We start from the raw sequence: 13893 nt of genomic DNA, 5'->3' as shown, positions 1-13893 counted from the left end.
CTTTAATTCATACAAAGTTAGAGTATGCATTTTACATTGTCTGAGTTCAGAAAAAATATTAAAAACTAGTTCTCTCATATTTTTTTCCAAAACACTACAGAGTCTTTATGTTAGAGTCATAAAATAATTGGGTGTGGTGAGAGAAAAGAGAAATCTGTACTTTTGAAACCACATGATTATTCACAAGTTGGACATAGCCAATTAGGAAATTATAGGCATGCAGCTACCACGTTTGTGCTTTTATGTAACATGTTCAGCAGGCCCCACCTCAAATGTCCTCCTATCAGCCGATTCTGGGGTAAAGGCATGGTCGACTCCACTTAGATCAACATCATTTAGATCACCATTCTCGTTTACCTGGTCTCTGTTTTTGGTCTTGCACATCTCCAACTGCTTACCACACAAATAACATTTCTAAAATACAAATCTGATCATTTCACTATTGTTTGTAAAACCCTGGGCCACATAATGGCAAGAAATAAGCCTAAGATGAAATAAGAAAGAAGGATCTACTGGGCATTGATCTCTCTTGCTTGGTCAGCCCTGTCTTTGCTCATGCTGTGCCTTTTCTCTTGCAGCATGTCTCTGAGCATGTTCCTCTGGCTCCACTATCACACACTCATCCTGAGGGTAACTTCTAGTCAGTATTCAGCACTGAGCCCCAGAGTCTCCTCTCAGCTCCTTAAACTCAGATGTCACAGATAGAATTAGTGTGTCCTTATGAGCTGTATCCTTCATATGTATCAAAACATTTTATTAAATTTGTTTGCATAAACAACTACATGTATTTTTCAAATTCCTTGGAAAAAGTAGCCATGTGCTATTCCGAAATTAATCTTAGCTATTTTTAATATTACAATATAGCACAAAATGTTTGTTGAATAAATGAAGGATTGAATGATGCATCCCTCTGCTTGTTTAAGTTACATGTTTGAAATCCCAGCTCAGGAATCACCCTGGGCAGGTAACCTTCCTTAAAACTCCTTCCACTCAGGTGTAATATTTTTTCCGCAGACCCTTATGTGGTCCTACATCCTCAATACACCACATGACACTAATTATTTCAGAGAGGTAAATCCACTAGATGCCATCAGAATTGGACCATGCAGAAAAAGGTGGCCCTCAATAAACAAGGGGCGATGACTGGATTTTCTCGGTAACGATTAGTCGTAATGAAATGAGCACAATTTCTAAGATGTCACACTGCCACCATGCAGAAAGAATATTTTTAAAAAGGGCGAAAAGCCTGGTATTTAATTCTTTATAAATGATTTCAACTTCACAAAAAAGTATCATTAAAAAAGAATAGTACAATTAATACCTATATACCCTTTACCCATACTCACCTGTGGCAGCAACATTGTACTCAGTTTGTTTCATTGCCCCTGTCTCTCCCTCCCTCTTTCTCTCTCATCATTTGAACACCTCATGATCTGTTTGTCTCTAAATGTTAAGTATTTCCTAAGGTTAAGAATATTTTTTCACAAAATTAGAGCAGTTATCAACTTCCATTACATTAGTACAACACAATTGTATAAGAATTTTGGGTGGACAAGGACTGTGAAATAGTTTCCACACAGTGAAATAATTTCTCAAAATGAGGTGAATATGAGAGGAGACATCATTGTATTAGAGTCTAAGGAATAACACAGGGATAAAATCCTAAGTATTTGATGGGTGGAGAAAAGGAAAATAAATCTTTATATCCAAATTTCCTAAGGGACGAATCTCACAGTTAACATTTTCTTCAGAGCACCCATGACATCCTTATTCCTAAGACTATAGATTAAAGGGTTCAGCACTGGAGTGAGGATGGTATAGAAGACAGATACCATCATGTCCTTCTCAGGGGTGTGGTAGGAGCTGGGGAGCATGTAGGTGTAGACGGCAGCCCCATAGAAGAGGATGACCACAGTCAGGTGGGAGGAGCAGGTGGCAAAGGCCTTTTTCCGCCCCTCTGCTGAGTTCATCCTGTGGATGGTGAGGAGGATGAGTAAATAGGAGCTTGAAATGACCGTCACAGGGATGAGGAGCATGAGGACACAGCACAGGTATATGAAAATCTCATAGAGTGAGGTGTCTGAGCAGGAGAGATTCAATACAGCAGGAACTTCACAGAAGAAATGATGAATCTCCCGGGATCCGCAGAAGGGCAAGGTCATGGTGACGGCAGTGAATGTGAAGCCATCCACTGAGCCCAGGAACCAGCAGCCCGATGCCAGGAAGAGACACACCCTACGGTTCATGAGGACAGGGTAACGGAGAGGATGGCAGATGGCCATGTAGCGGTCATAGGCCATGGCGGCTAGAAGGAAAAATTCCGAACCTACTAGTGTCAGATAGAGGAACATCTGCATCCCACACTCAGGGGCTGAGATCTTATTCACACCCACGACCTGGTCCAGGAGCATCTTGGGTGCAGTGACAGAAATGTACACCATGTCCATGAGAGACAATTGACTGATGAAGAAGTACATGGGGGTGTGGAGGTGGGCGTCACAGTGTATCAGAAGGATCAGAACAGCATTTCCAGACAATGCCATCAGGAAAACCACAAAAATGACCACACAAATTAGAGCTGGATGTTTGGATTGTCTGAAGAGTCCCATCAGGATGAAATCCGACCCTCCAGTGTGGTTGACCATCCCGGTGATGTTGGCCATTGGATGTTTGGACTGTCTGAAGAGTCCCATCAGGATGAAATCTGACCATCCAGTGTGGTTGACCATCCAGGTGATGTTGGCCATGAGGTTTCACCTAGGCCACCAAGGAGAGTTTTGGAGTTAGTGTAATGTGTCCCTTTGAAATGAGTGTTTAGTGAGTACTCACTTTTGTGTGTGCTGATTGTGCTAACCTGAATAAGTCCTGTGGGTCTGGGGATTTTAGTATATAAATGATATATAACAAATTTAAAAAACAAACTAAGAATTCACAACTATAGGCCAAAAGAATTGTATCTTATAGTAAGGTTGTCATGGTTCAAATTCATAAACGTTCCTGATGATAGTGTCATTTATCAACAAGTACTGGAAATTTGCAGAACCACCCTCCTCTGCTGTAGGGAAAAGAGAGAGAGATCAGACTGTTACTGTGTCTACGTAGAAAGGGAAGACATAAGAGATTCCATTTTGACCTGTACCTTAAACAATTGCTTTACTGAGATGTTAATTTTAACTTTGTCCCAGCCACTTTGCCCCAACCTGGACCTCACAAATCATGTGTTGTGTGGAATCAAGGTTTAAGAGCTGTGCAGGATGTGCCTTGTTAACAAAATGTTTATAAGCAGTATTCTTGGTAAAAGTCATCGCCATTCTCTAGTCTCAATAAACCAGGGGTACAATGCACCGTGAAAAGCCGCAGGGACCTCTGCCCGGAAAAGCTGGGTATTGTCCAAGGTTTCTTCCCATGTGATAGTCTGAAATATGGCCTCACAGGATAAGAAAGACCTGACCGTCCCCCAGCCTGACACCCGTGAAGGTTCTGTGCTGAGCTGGATTAGTAAAAGAGGAAAGCCTCTTGCAGTTGAGATAGAGGAAGGCCACTCTCTCCTGCCTGCCCCTGGAAACTGAATGTCTTGGTATAAGCCCAATTGTACATTTGTTCAATTCTGAGATGGGAGAAAAACCGCCCTATGGCGGGAGGCAAGACATGTTGGCAGCAATGCTGCCCTGTTATTCTTTACTCCACTGAGATGTTTCGGTGGAGAGAAACATAAATCTGGTCTGCATGCACATCCAGGCATAGTATATCTTCCCTTGAACTTAATTATGACATAGATCCTTTTGCTCACATGTTTTTTTGCTGACCTTCTCCTTATTATCACGCTGCTCTCCTTCTGCATTCCTTTTGCTGAGATAATGAAAATAATAATCAATAACAACTGAGGGAACTCAGAGACCGGTGCCGGTGCAGGTCCTGCATATGCTGAGCGCCGTCTCCTGGGCCCACTGTTCTTTCTCTACACTTTGTCTCTGTGTCTTATTTCTTTTCTCAGTCTCTCATCCCACCTGATGAGATATACCCACAGGTGTGGAGGGGCAGGCCACACCTTCATCTGGCACCTAACGTGGGGCCTTTCTCTAGGGTGAAGGTATGCTAAGAACATGAGCATTGAGGACAGTCAAAGAGAGATTCCCAAGTACATCCACAGTCAGCCTTGCGGCAAGCTTGTACGCTCAGAGGAACCCAGGGTAACAATGGGGCAAACTGAAAGTAAATATGCCTCTTATCTCAGCCTCATTAAAATTCTCTTAAGAAGAGGGGGAGTTAAAGCTTCTACAGAAAATCTAATTATGCTATTTCAAACAATAGAACAATTCTGCCCATGGTTTCCAGAACAGGGAACTTTAGATTTAAAAGATTGGGAAAAAATTGGCAAAGAATTAAAACAAGCAAGTAGGGAAGGTAAAATCATCCCACTTACCGTATGGAATGATTGGGCCATTATTAAAGAAACTTTAGTACTGTTTCAAATAGAAGAAGATAGTGTTTCAGCTTCTGATGCCCCTGAAAGCTGTGTAATAGATTGTGAAGAAGAGGCAGGGACAAAATCCAGGAAAGGAAAGGAAAGTTCACATTGTAAAAATGCAGCAGAGTCTGTAATGGCTTGATCAATGCAAAATGTTGACTATAATCAATTACAGGAGGTAATATATCCTGAAACATTAAGATTAAAAGGAAAAATCCAGAACCATCGTAGCCGTTGGGGCTAAAACCATGATGGCCACCTCCTCCTCAGCCGAGTGAGTGCTGGAGGAGGGAGCCTGCAACTAGGCTCACTGTGACTTGGCTCGCGGCACTCATTATTGCCCAACCTACAGTTCACTACAGTGAAGGAGCAATTCAGACTCACCCTGCAGCTTCCTGTATGGGTCAAACAGTGGCCACTGTCTAAGGAAAAGTTGGGGATGCTTCATAAAATAGTTAAAAAGCTATTTTAAAAAGGACATGTTTCACCTACTTTCTCTCTTTAGAAATCTCCAGTGTTCGTAATTCAGAAAAAATCAGGCAGATGGTGCGTGCTAAGTGACTTAAGAGCCGTTAACGCAATAATTCAACCCATGGGGCCTCTCCAACCCTAGGCTGCCCTCTCTGGCTATGATTCCCAAAGATTGGCCTTTAATTATAATTGATCTAAATGATTGCTCTTTTACCATTCCCCTGACAAAACGAGGATTTTGAAAAATTTGCTTTTACTACACCAGCCATAAATAATAAAGAACCAGCCACCAGGTTTCAGTGGACAGTGTTGCCTCAGGGAATGCTTAATAGTCCAACTATTTGTCAGACTTTCGTAGCTCAGGCTCTTCAACCAGTTACAGACAAGTTTTCAGACTGTTATATCATTCATTATGTTGATATTTTGTGTGCTGCAGAAACAAGAGACAAATTAATTGACTTACACATTTCTGCAGACGGAGGTTGCAAACGCAGGACTGACAATAGCATCTGATAAGATTCAGACCTCTACTCCTTTTCAGTATTTGGAAATGTAGGTAGAGGAAAGAAAAATTAAACCACAAAATATAGAAATAAAAAAAGACACATTAAGAACATTAAATGACTTTCAAAAATTGCTAGGAGATAGTAATTGGATTCTGCCAATTCTAGGCATCCCTACTTATGCCATGTCAAATTTGTTTTCTATCTTGAGAGGGGATCCAGACTTGCATAGTAAAATAACATTAACTCCAGAGGCAACTAAAGAAATTGAATTAGTTGAAGAAAAAATTTGGTCAGCACAAGTAAATAGGTCACTTAACTCCACTCCAACTTTTGATTTTTGCTACTGCACATTCTCCAACAGGCATCATTGTTCAAAATACAGATCTTGTGGAGTGGCCATTCCTTCCTCACAGTGAAGACTTTTACATTGTATTCAGATCAAATGGCTACATTAATTGGTCAGTCAAAACTACGAGTAGTAAAATTGAGTGGAAGCGACCCAGATAAAATCATTCTTCCTTTAAACAAGGAACGGGTTAGACAAGCCTTTATCAATTCTGCTGCATGGCAGATGGGTCTTGCTGATTTTGTGGGAATTATTGATAATCATTACCCAAAACCAAAAATCTTCCAGTTTTTAAAATGGACCACTTGGATTTTAACCGAAATTACCAGACAGAAACCTTTAGAAAATGCTCTGACAGTGTTTACTGATGTTTCCAGCAATGGAAAAGCAGCTTATACTGGGCCAAAAGAACGAGTCATTGAAACTCAATATCACTCAGCTCAAAGAGCAGAGTTGGTTGCTGTCATTTCAGTGTTACAGGTTTTAATCAGCCTATTAACATTGTTTCAGATGCTGCATATGTAGTACAGGCTACAAAGGATATTGAGACAGCCCTAATCAAATATAGTATGGATGATCAGTTAAATCAGCTGTTTGTTACAACAAACTGTAAGAAAAAGAAATTTCCCATTTTATATTACTCATATTTGAGCACATACTAATTTACCAGGGCCTTTAACTAAGGCAAATGAACAAGCTGACTTGCTAGTATCATCTGCATTCATAAAAGCACAAGAACTTCATGCCCTGACTCATGTAAATGCAACAGGATTAAAAAATAAATTTGATATCACATGAAAAGAGACAGAAAATATTGTTCAACATTGTACTCAGTGTCAAGTCCTACACCTGCCCACTCAGGAGGCAGGAGTTAATCCCAGAGGTTTATGTCCTAATGCATTATGGCAAATGGATGTCACACATGTACCTTCACTTGGAAAGTTGTCATTTGTCCATGTGACAGTTGATACTTATTCACATTTCGTATGGGCAACCTGCCAGACAGGAGAAAGTACTTCCCATGTTAAAAGACATTTATTATCTTCTTTTGCTGTCATGGGAATTCCAGAAAAAATTAAAACAGATAATGGGCCAGGATACTGTAGTAAAGCATTTAAAAAATTCTTAAATCAGTGGAAAATTATACATACAACAGGAATCCCTTATAATTCCCAAGGACAGACCATAATTGAAAGAACTAACAGAACACTCAAAGCTCAATTGGTTAAATAAAAAACGGAAAAATAGAGTAAGGAGTATAACACTCCCCAGATGCAACTTAATCTAGCACTCTAAGTTTTTTAAACATTTATAGAAATCAGACCACTACTTCTGCAGAACAACATTTTACTGGTAAAAAGAACAGCCCACATGAAGGAAAACTGATTTGGTGGAAAGACAACAAAAATAAAACATGGGAAATAGGGAAGGTGATAACATGAGGAGAGGTTTTGTTTCACCAGGAAAAAAAATCAGCTTCCAGATTGGGTACTTAGAACTTACAGAAGTTGCCATCCACCAAGAAAGTGGAGCCGCCGACCTGGGCACAGCTAAAGAAGCTGAAACAGCTGAAAAAAGCCTGAAGAACACAAGGGTAACACAAACTCCAGAGAATATGCTGCTTGCAGCTTTAATGATTGCATCAATGGTGGTAAGTCTCCCTATGTCTGCAAGAGCAGCTGCAGCTAGTTATTCCTACTGTGCCTATGTGCCTTTCCCACCCTTAATTCGGGCAGTCACTTGGATGGATAATTCTATTGAAGTATATGTTAATAATAGTACAAGGGTACCAGTCCCCACAGATGACCGTGGCCCTGCCCAACCTGAAGAAGAAGGAATGATGATAAACATTTCCACTGGGTATCATTATCCTCCTATTTGCCTGGGAAAGCACCGGGATGCTTAATGCCTACAAACCCAAAATTGGTTGGTAGAAGTACCTACTGTCAGTGCCACCAGTAGATTTACTTATCACATGGTAAGTGGAATGTCACTAGGGTCACAAATGAATAATTTACAGGACTCTTCTTATAAAAGATCATTAAAATTTGGGCCTAAGTGGAAACCTTGCCCCAAGGAAATTCCCAAAGAATCAAAAGACCCAGAAGTCTTAGTTTGGGAAGAATGCGTGGCTGACACTGCAGTGATATTACAAAACAATAAATGTGGAACTATTATAGACTGGGCCCCTCGAGGTCAATTATATTATCATTGTAGGGGCCAGACTCTCTCATGATCACAGGCCCCATCCATCTGGCCCGCTAATCTGGCCTATGATAGTGATTTAACTGAAAGGCTGAACCAGGTTTATAGAAAGTTAGAATCACCCTATCCATGGAAATGAGGTGAAAAGGGAATTTCATCACCTCGACCAAAGTTAGTTAGTCCTGTTACTGGTCCTGAACAACCAGAATTATGGAAGCTTACTGTGGCCCCGGACATTTGAATTTTGTCTGGAAATCAAGTTATGGGAACAAGAAATCATAAGCCATATTATACTATTAACCTAAATTCAATCTGACAATTCCTTTAAAAGTTGTGTAAAACCACCTTATATGCTAGTTGTAGGAAACACAGTTATTAAACCAGATTCCCAAACTATAACCTGTGAAAATTATAGATTGCTTACATTGATTCAACTTTTGATTGGCAGCACCATATTCTGCTAGTGAGGGCAAGAGAGGGCGCCTGGATCCCTGTGTCCACGAACCGACCATGGGAGCCTTCCCTATCTGTACATATTTTAACAGAAGTATTGAAAGGAGTTCTAACTAGATCCAAAAGATTCATTTTTTGATTGCAGTGATTCTGGGTCTTATTGCAGTCACGGCTACTGTTGTGGCTGCTGGAATTGCTTCACACTCCTCAGTTCAAACTGCAGAATATGTGAATAATTGGCAAAATAATTCCTCAAAATTGTGGAATTCTCAGACTCCTATAGATCAAAAATTGGCAAACCAAATTAATGATCTTAGACAAACTGTCAATTGGATGGGAGATAGGCTCATGAGTTTGGAATATCTTTTTCAGTTACAGCGTGACTGGAGTATGTCAGATTTTTGTATTACACCTCGAGCCTATAATGAGTCTAAACATCACTGGGACATGGCTAGATGCCATCTACAAGGAAGAGAAGATAATCTTACACTTTAGATATTTCAAAATTAAAAGAACAAATTTTTGAGGCATTAAAGCCCAGTTAAATCTGCTGCCATAAGCTGAGACAATGTGAAAGCTGCTGATGGCCTCACAAATCTTAACCCTGTCACTTGGGTTAAAACCATTGGAAGTTCCACTATTGCAAATTTTATATTAATCCTTGTGTGTCTGTTCTCTCTGTTGTTAGTCTACAGGTGTATCCAGCAGCTCCAGAGAGACAGTGACCAGCGAGAACGGGCCATGATGACAATGGCAGTTTTGTCAAAAAGAAAAGGGGGATATGTAGGGAAAAGAAAGAGATCAGACTGTTACTGTGTCTACGTAGAAAGGGAAGACATAAGAGGTTCCATGTTGACCTGTACCTTAAACAATTGCTTTGCTGAGATGTTAATTTGTAACTGTGTCCCAGCCACTTTGCCCCAACCTTGAGCTCACAAAAACATGTGTTGTACGGAATCAAGGTTTAAGGCATCTAGCTGGGGCTGTGCAGGACGTGCCTTGTTAACAAAATGTTTACAAGCAGTATGCTTGACAAAAGTCATCACCATTCTCTAGTCTCAATAAACCAGGGGCACAATGCACTGCGGAAAGCCACACGGACTTCTTCCCTGGAAAGCCGGGTATTGTCCAAGGTTTCTCCCCATGTGATAGTCTGAAATATGGCCTCGTGGGATAAGAAAGACCTGACCGTCCCCCAGCCCGACACCCGTAAAGGGTCTGTGCTGAGCTGGATTAGTAAAAGAGGAAAGCCTCTTGCAGTTGAGATAGAGGAAGGCCACTGTCTCCTGCCTGTCCCTGGGAACTGAATGTCTCGGTATAAAACCCGATTGTACATTTGCTCAATTCTGAGATGGGAGAAAAACCACCCTATGGCAGGAGGCGAGACATGTTGGCAGCAATGCTGCTCTGTTATTCTTTACTCCACCGAGGCGTTTGGGCGGAGAGAAACATAAATCTGGCCTACGTGCACATCCAGGCATGGTACCTCCCCTTGAACTTAATTATGACATAGATTCTATTGCTCACATTTTTTTTGCTGACCTCCTTATTATCACCCTGCTCTCCTACCACATTCCTCTTGCTGAGATAATGAAAACAATAATCAATAAAAACTGAGAGAACTCAGAGACTGGTGCTGGTGCAGGTCCTTGGTATGCTGAGTGCCGGTCTCCTGGGCCCACTGTTGTTTCTCTATACTTTGTCTCTGTGTCTTAATTCTTCTCAGTCTCTCATCCCACCCGATGACATATACCCACAGCTGTGGAAGGGCAGGCCACCCCTTCACTCTGCTAACACAAATAGTGACTCATTGAAAGAAAGATAAATCAAACTTCTTTTTTCTAGATTTTTTTGTGATAGAGTTCTGAATTAACATCTCTGGTTTAAGAACACAACAGGGATCTTCAAAATACTCAGAAGTACATTTGATACAAGAAAGAGTTAGCAAGAAACTAATGCATAATTTGGAACAAAATTATACTAGATATTTGAACCTCCTCCTCTCATAGAATCAGGCTATGCTGTGAGGCTGTGTAAATATTCTTTATATATATATATATATATATACACTTTAAATATATATTTATATAAATATACACAGGAGAATATATAACTATATTCTACTTTTCTTATTTTAACCCTGGTTATGCAGAGCTTTTTGGAGAATCCTATGTCCTTCCTGTCTAGTATGTGGTCCTCCAACCACATCTCCTCAAAGCTCCTCTCATTTTAAAGCTCACTAAATCTCAGGAAGAACTAGAATTTGGAGGGTCACTGCTATTTATCAGACAAGGCTTTAGTTGTTTTTGCAAACATCATATGCTTTATTACCTGCCACAATCTTTCATACAAACGGAGAAGCAGGAAGGAAAATCAAACACTGAGATGTCTCTGACTTCAACCCACTGTTTCCTTCTCTACTGTGACACTCACAGCCTGTGTTATACGCTGAGGATGAATCAAAGATGAATTGAACTTGAGTGCACTTAAGGAGGTCACAGTCTATTCAGGGAAAAATTGTTACGTAAATGTGATTTAAAGTTGAATTTTTAAATAGTCACAAAATAAATAAGGGCAATAGACACAAAATATATCTGGCCTTTCTGAAATAACCCATAATAGCTTCTTCCACATTTTCTCTGAAAGAAATTAAACCTTTCCAACTATTCAACTTCTGACATATTAAATGTTAAATTTTGATAGCCCTTGCCAAGAATAAGGACAAATAACTCCTCTTTCTGGGAAGACTTTAGCTGTGGTTATGATGCAGGGACATTTTGGAATGAATTTACAAGTTTCAAATATATTTTGTATTCTAATAATAATTACAAAAACTAGTTAAGACATTCAAATCACCAAAAGTTCCAACATTCTGGGATGCTTCGATGCTTTACTATAAATATCCAACAAACCTGAGACACATTTTATGTGTGTGTACATATATATATGAATAGATAGATGATAGATATAGTTTGTTTGTATCAAACACTACCCCCACTGGCAAATGGTGCCTGAGATCTCTGTACAATTTTTAAACATTCCAATAAAACTGCAAAACACACCTGCTGACCTCGTCCATATTTGTGGCCAAAATGAAGCAAGGACCAGAGGAGTGACCAGCACATGTGAAGACCTAAAAGGTGTTTGCTCAGTAAACTGAGGGGGAGCAGGAGGGCAGGGAGATGCAGGGTTTGATAAGCAAATCTCTGCTGCACTTCAGTAAACCGAGGGGGAGCAGGAAGGCAGGGAGATGTGGGGTTTGATAAGCAAATCTCTGCTGCACTTTGATAAATGGGGATCACTATCATCAAGCCATTCAGAACAGCTCACCCAGGACATGGGACAGATATGGGAACACTGTGTCCACACATAGTGACTGGCCCCCTGTTCATTCTTCTTCTGTATCCACTTGTTTGAATTTCATGTAAATTGCTTAATGCATGTTTAACTTGGGGATTTATTATAAGTATAAATGGGGTTATATCAAATCTCTATTTGAAGCAGACAGCATCCCAGGAATTGTTCCAATACTAAAATTGTTTAATACTTTCCATTTCTTCTTTCCCAAGAGCCTATGAGTTACTTCCTCATATGATTTTCTCTTTTAACATATTAAACAATGCGGGTTCTCAGGGTACCTGCCTAATATCACACAACTAACCCGAGAAAGAACGCATGTCTCAGCCCAAGAGTGGGAGCCAGAGCACGTAACTCTGCCTGATTCCTCTCAGGGACTCCATCCTCCCTCTGCTGTCCACACTTTGGGTTTAGGCCACCTCTGTGGGTTTTATCAAGGAAACATAAAATGATTGACACATTGTTTCTAGTGTTTTTTAACCCTCAGAAATCATCCCTATGCAAAAGAAAATCAGTCACTTTTCCTCTATAAAACTTCGGTCACAGAAAAATAAATGCACCATTGTATGAAAATCCAAAAATAGACTATATATTATTTTGTCCATAAATAATTGGAAATTAAAAATCCATGGACAGTTATGTTACAGTAAATAAGTGTTATATAGAAGTTATAAGAATAACATTTGCTTTTCTCCATTAAAAACATAATAAAGAAAAAATGAGGAAATGCTGTGAAGAATAGAACGCTTCAGAAGCAGAACAATTCGAGAGCAGTGGTGACCCTTTTGTTCCTACTAGTACCTCCTGTCTGTCTGGCCAAACTCACCATCAGATGCCTTGAACCTCCCCTAGATGGGCTAGTGGTGTATGGCCAGGTTAAGAGCACCAAGAGGAGTAAGACAGTGACGTGCCTGGTTTTACCGTGTCCACTAGGGGAGGGGTTGAAAGCTTTCTGTTGATACATCACCTCTGGGAGTTGAAGAAGAATGCAATTGAGAGCTAAAGAAGTCAGTAGGTGTTTCTACTGAACAATTCTGGCTTTCTTCTAATAGCTTTTAAAATTTTACCTCTGTTGTTAAATGCAAACTCTTAACCAATATTAATAATAGTAATCTCAAATTTCATCATCATCAAAATCTTATCTATGAAATACAGTAGTTCATATACAGCCTTAGCCTTTTCCACGTTACAAAATATATTCGATATATATGTGAGTATCTTCATTTAATCTTCAAGTAAATTTTATAAGATATTGTTATCTTTATTCTAACATTTCACAGGTATGGAATCTGAAACTTAGGTCAACTGATGTCTCAAAGATATCTCCACAAATCAGTACCTTGATCAAAACTAAAATTGAAGTCATCTTCACTTCATCTTTCTCCCTCTTCATTAGGACTGATTGTATCGTTTACCTCTCATTCACTTGCAGTCTATATTGCTTTAGTGTTGCATTTGATTTTTATCTTTTTGTTTTAAATACTGACATTAAAGTTGTAGAAAAATCTAAAAACTGGTTGAATCGAAATTTTTAAACTTCTAATGTAATAAACCAGAGAAAAATCATGCTTAAATACATCTTCCCTTCAACCTACAAATATTTATTGAGTGTATACCATGTATTAGGCTGTCGGAATAAAACAGGGAAGAAGACAGAAGAAACTGCACCACCATCTTGGATCTTGCAGCCAAATTCCTCTGAACTTTTCTCTACAGTCGTGCTCTGGAAACAGGTTGACCATTTTCCTACGTCATGGAGGTCTTTTCGTGACCACCTTTGTTTAGACAGTGTCCTGTTTTTAGGTGCACATCTGAGGGCTGGAGTCTCCTCTGACCCGCAGTGCTCCAGCCTGCACATGGTTTGTCCTGACTCCTTTGCTGCTTCACTTTTCCTAAGGCTGTGAGAGTGCAGGTCCTTGTGGGTGGACACTGCAGGGTGAGAGGAAGAAGGAAACTGTACTTTTCTCCCTGTTTCTGACGAGGGTGCTGGTCAGCAGCTATAAGCACCAGGGGCCATGGGGGGCCTCAGGCTTCGGCACCCAAGAGGCAGTTTCAGTCGTGTTGGCGAGATACAGGCATCTGGGTTG

General features: G+C 40.2%; 1 protein-coding gene across 1 annotated transcript; it reads right to left on the bottom strand.

Moving 5' to 3' along the window:
- Positions 1–1715: 1715 nt before the first annotated feature.
- Positions 1716–2747, bottom strand: LOC100603087 (olfactory receptor 2T4). The gene has a single exon (XM_003267246.2). It carries the CDS (start codon positions 2745–2747, stop codon positions 1716–1718), a length of 1032 nt encoding a protein of 343 aa, XP_003267294.1.
- Between the last annotated feature and the right edge of the window lie 11146 nt (positions 2748–13893).

The sequence above is a fragment of the Nomascus leucogenys genome, chromosome 5 (assembly GCF_006542625.1).
Source record: "Nomascus leucogenys isolate Asia chromosome 5, Asia_NLE_v1, whole genome shotgun sequence".
Lineage (NCBI taxonomy): Eukaryota > Metazoa > Chordata > Mammalia > Primates > Hylobatidae > Nomascus > Nomascus leucogenys.
The sequence above is the reverse complement of the archived record's forward strand: the minus strand, read 5'-3'. Positions and strand labels throughout refer to the sequence as shown.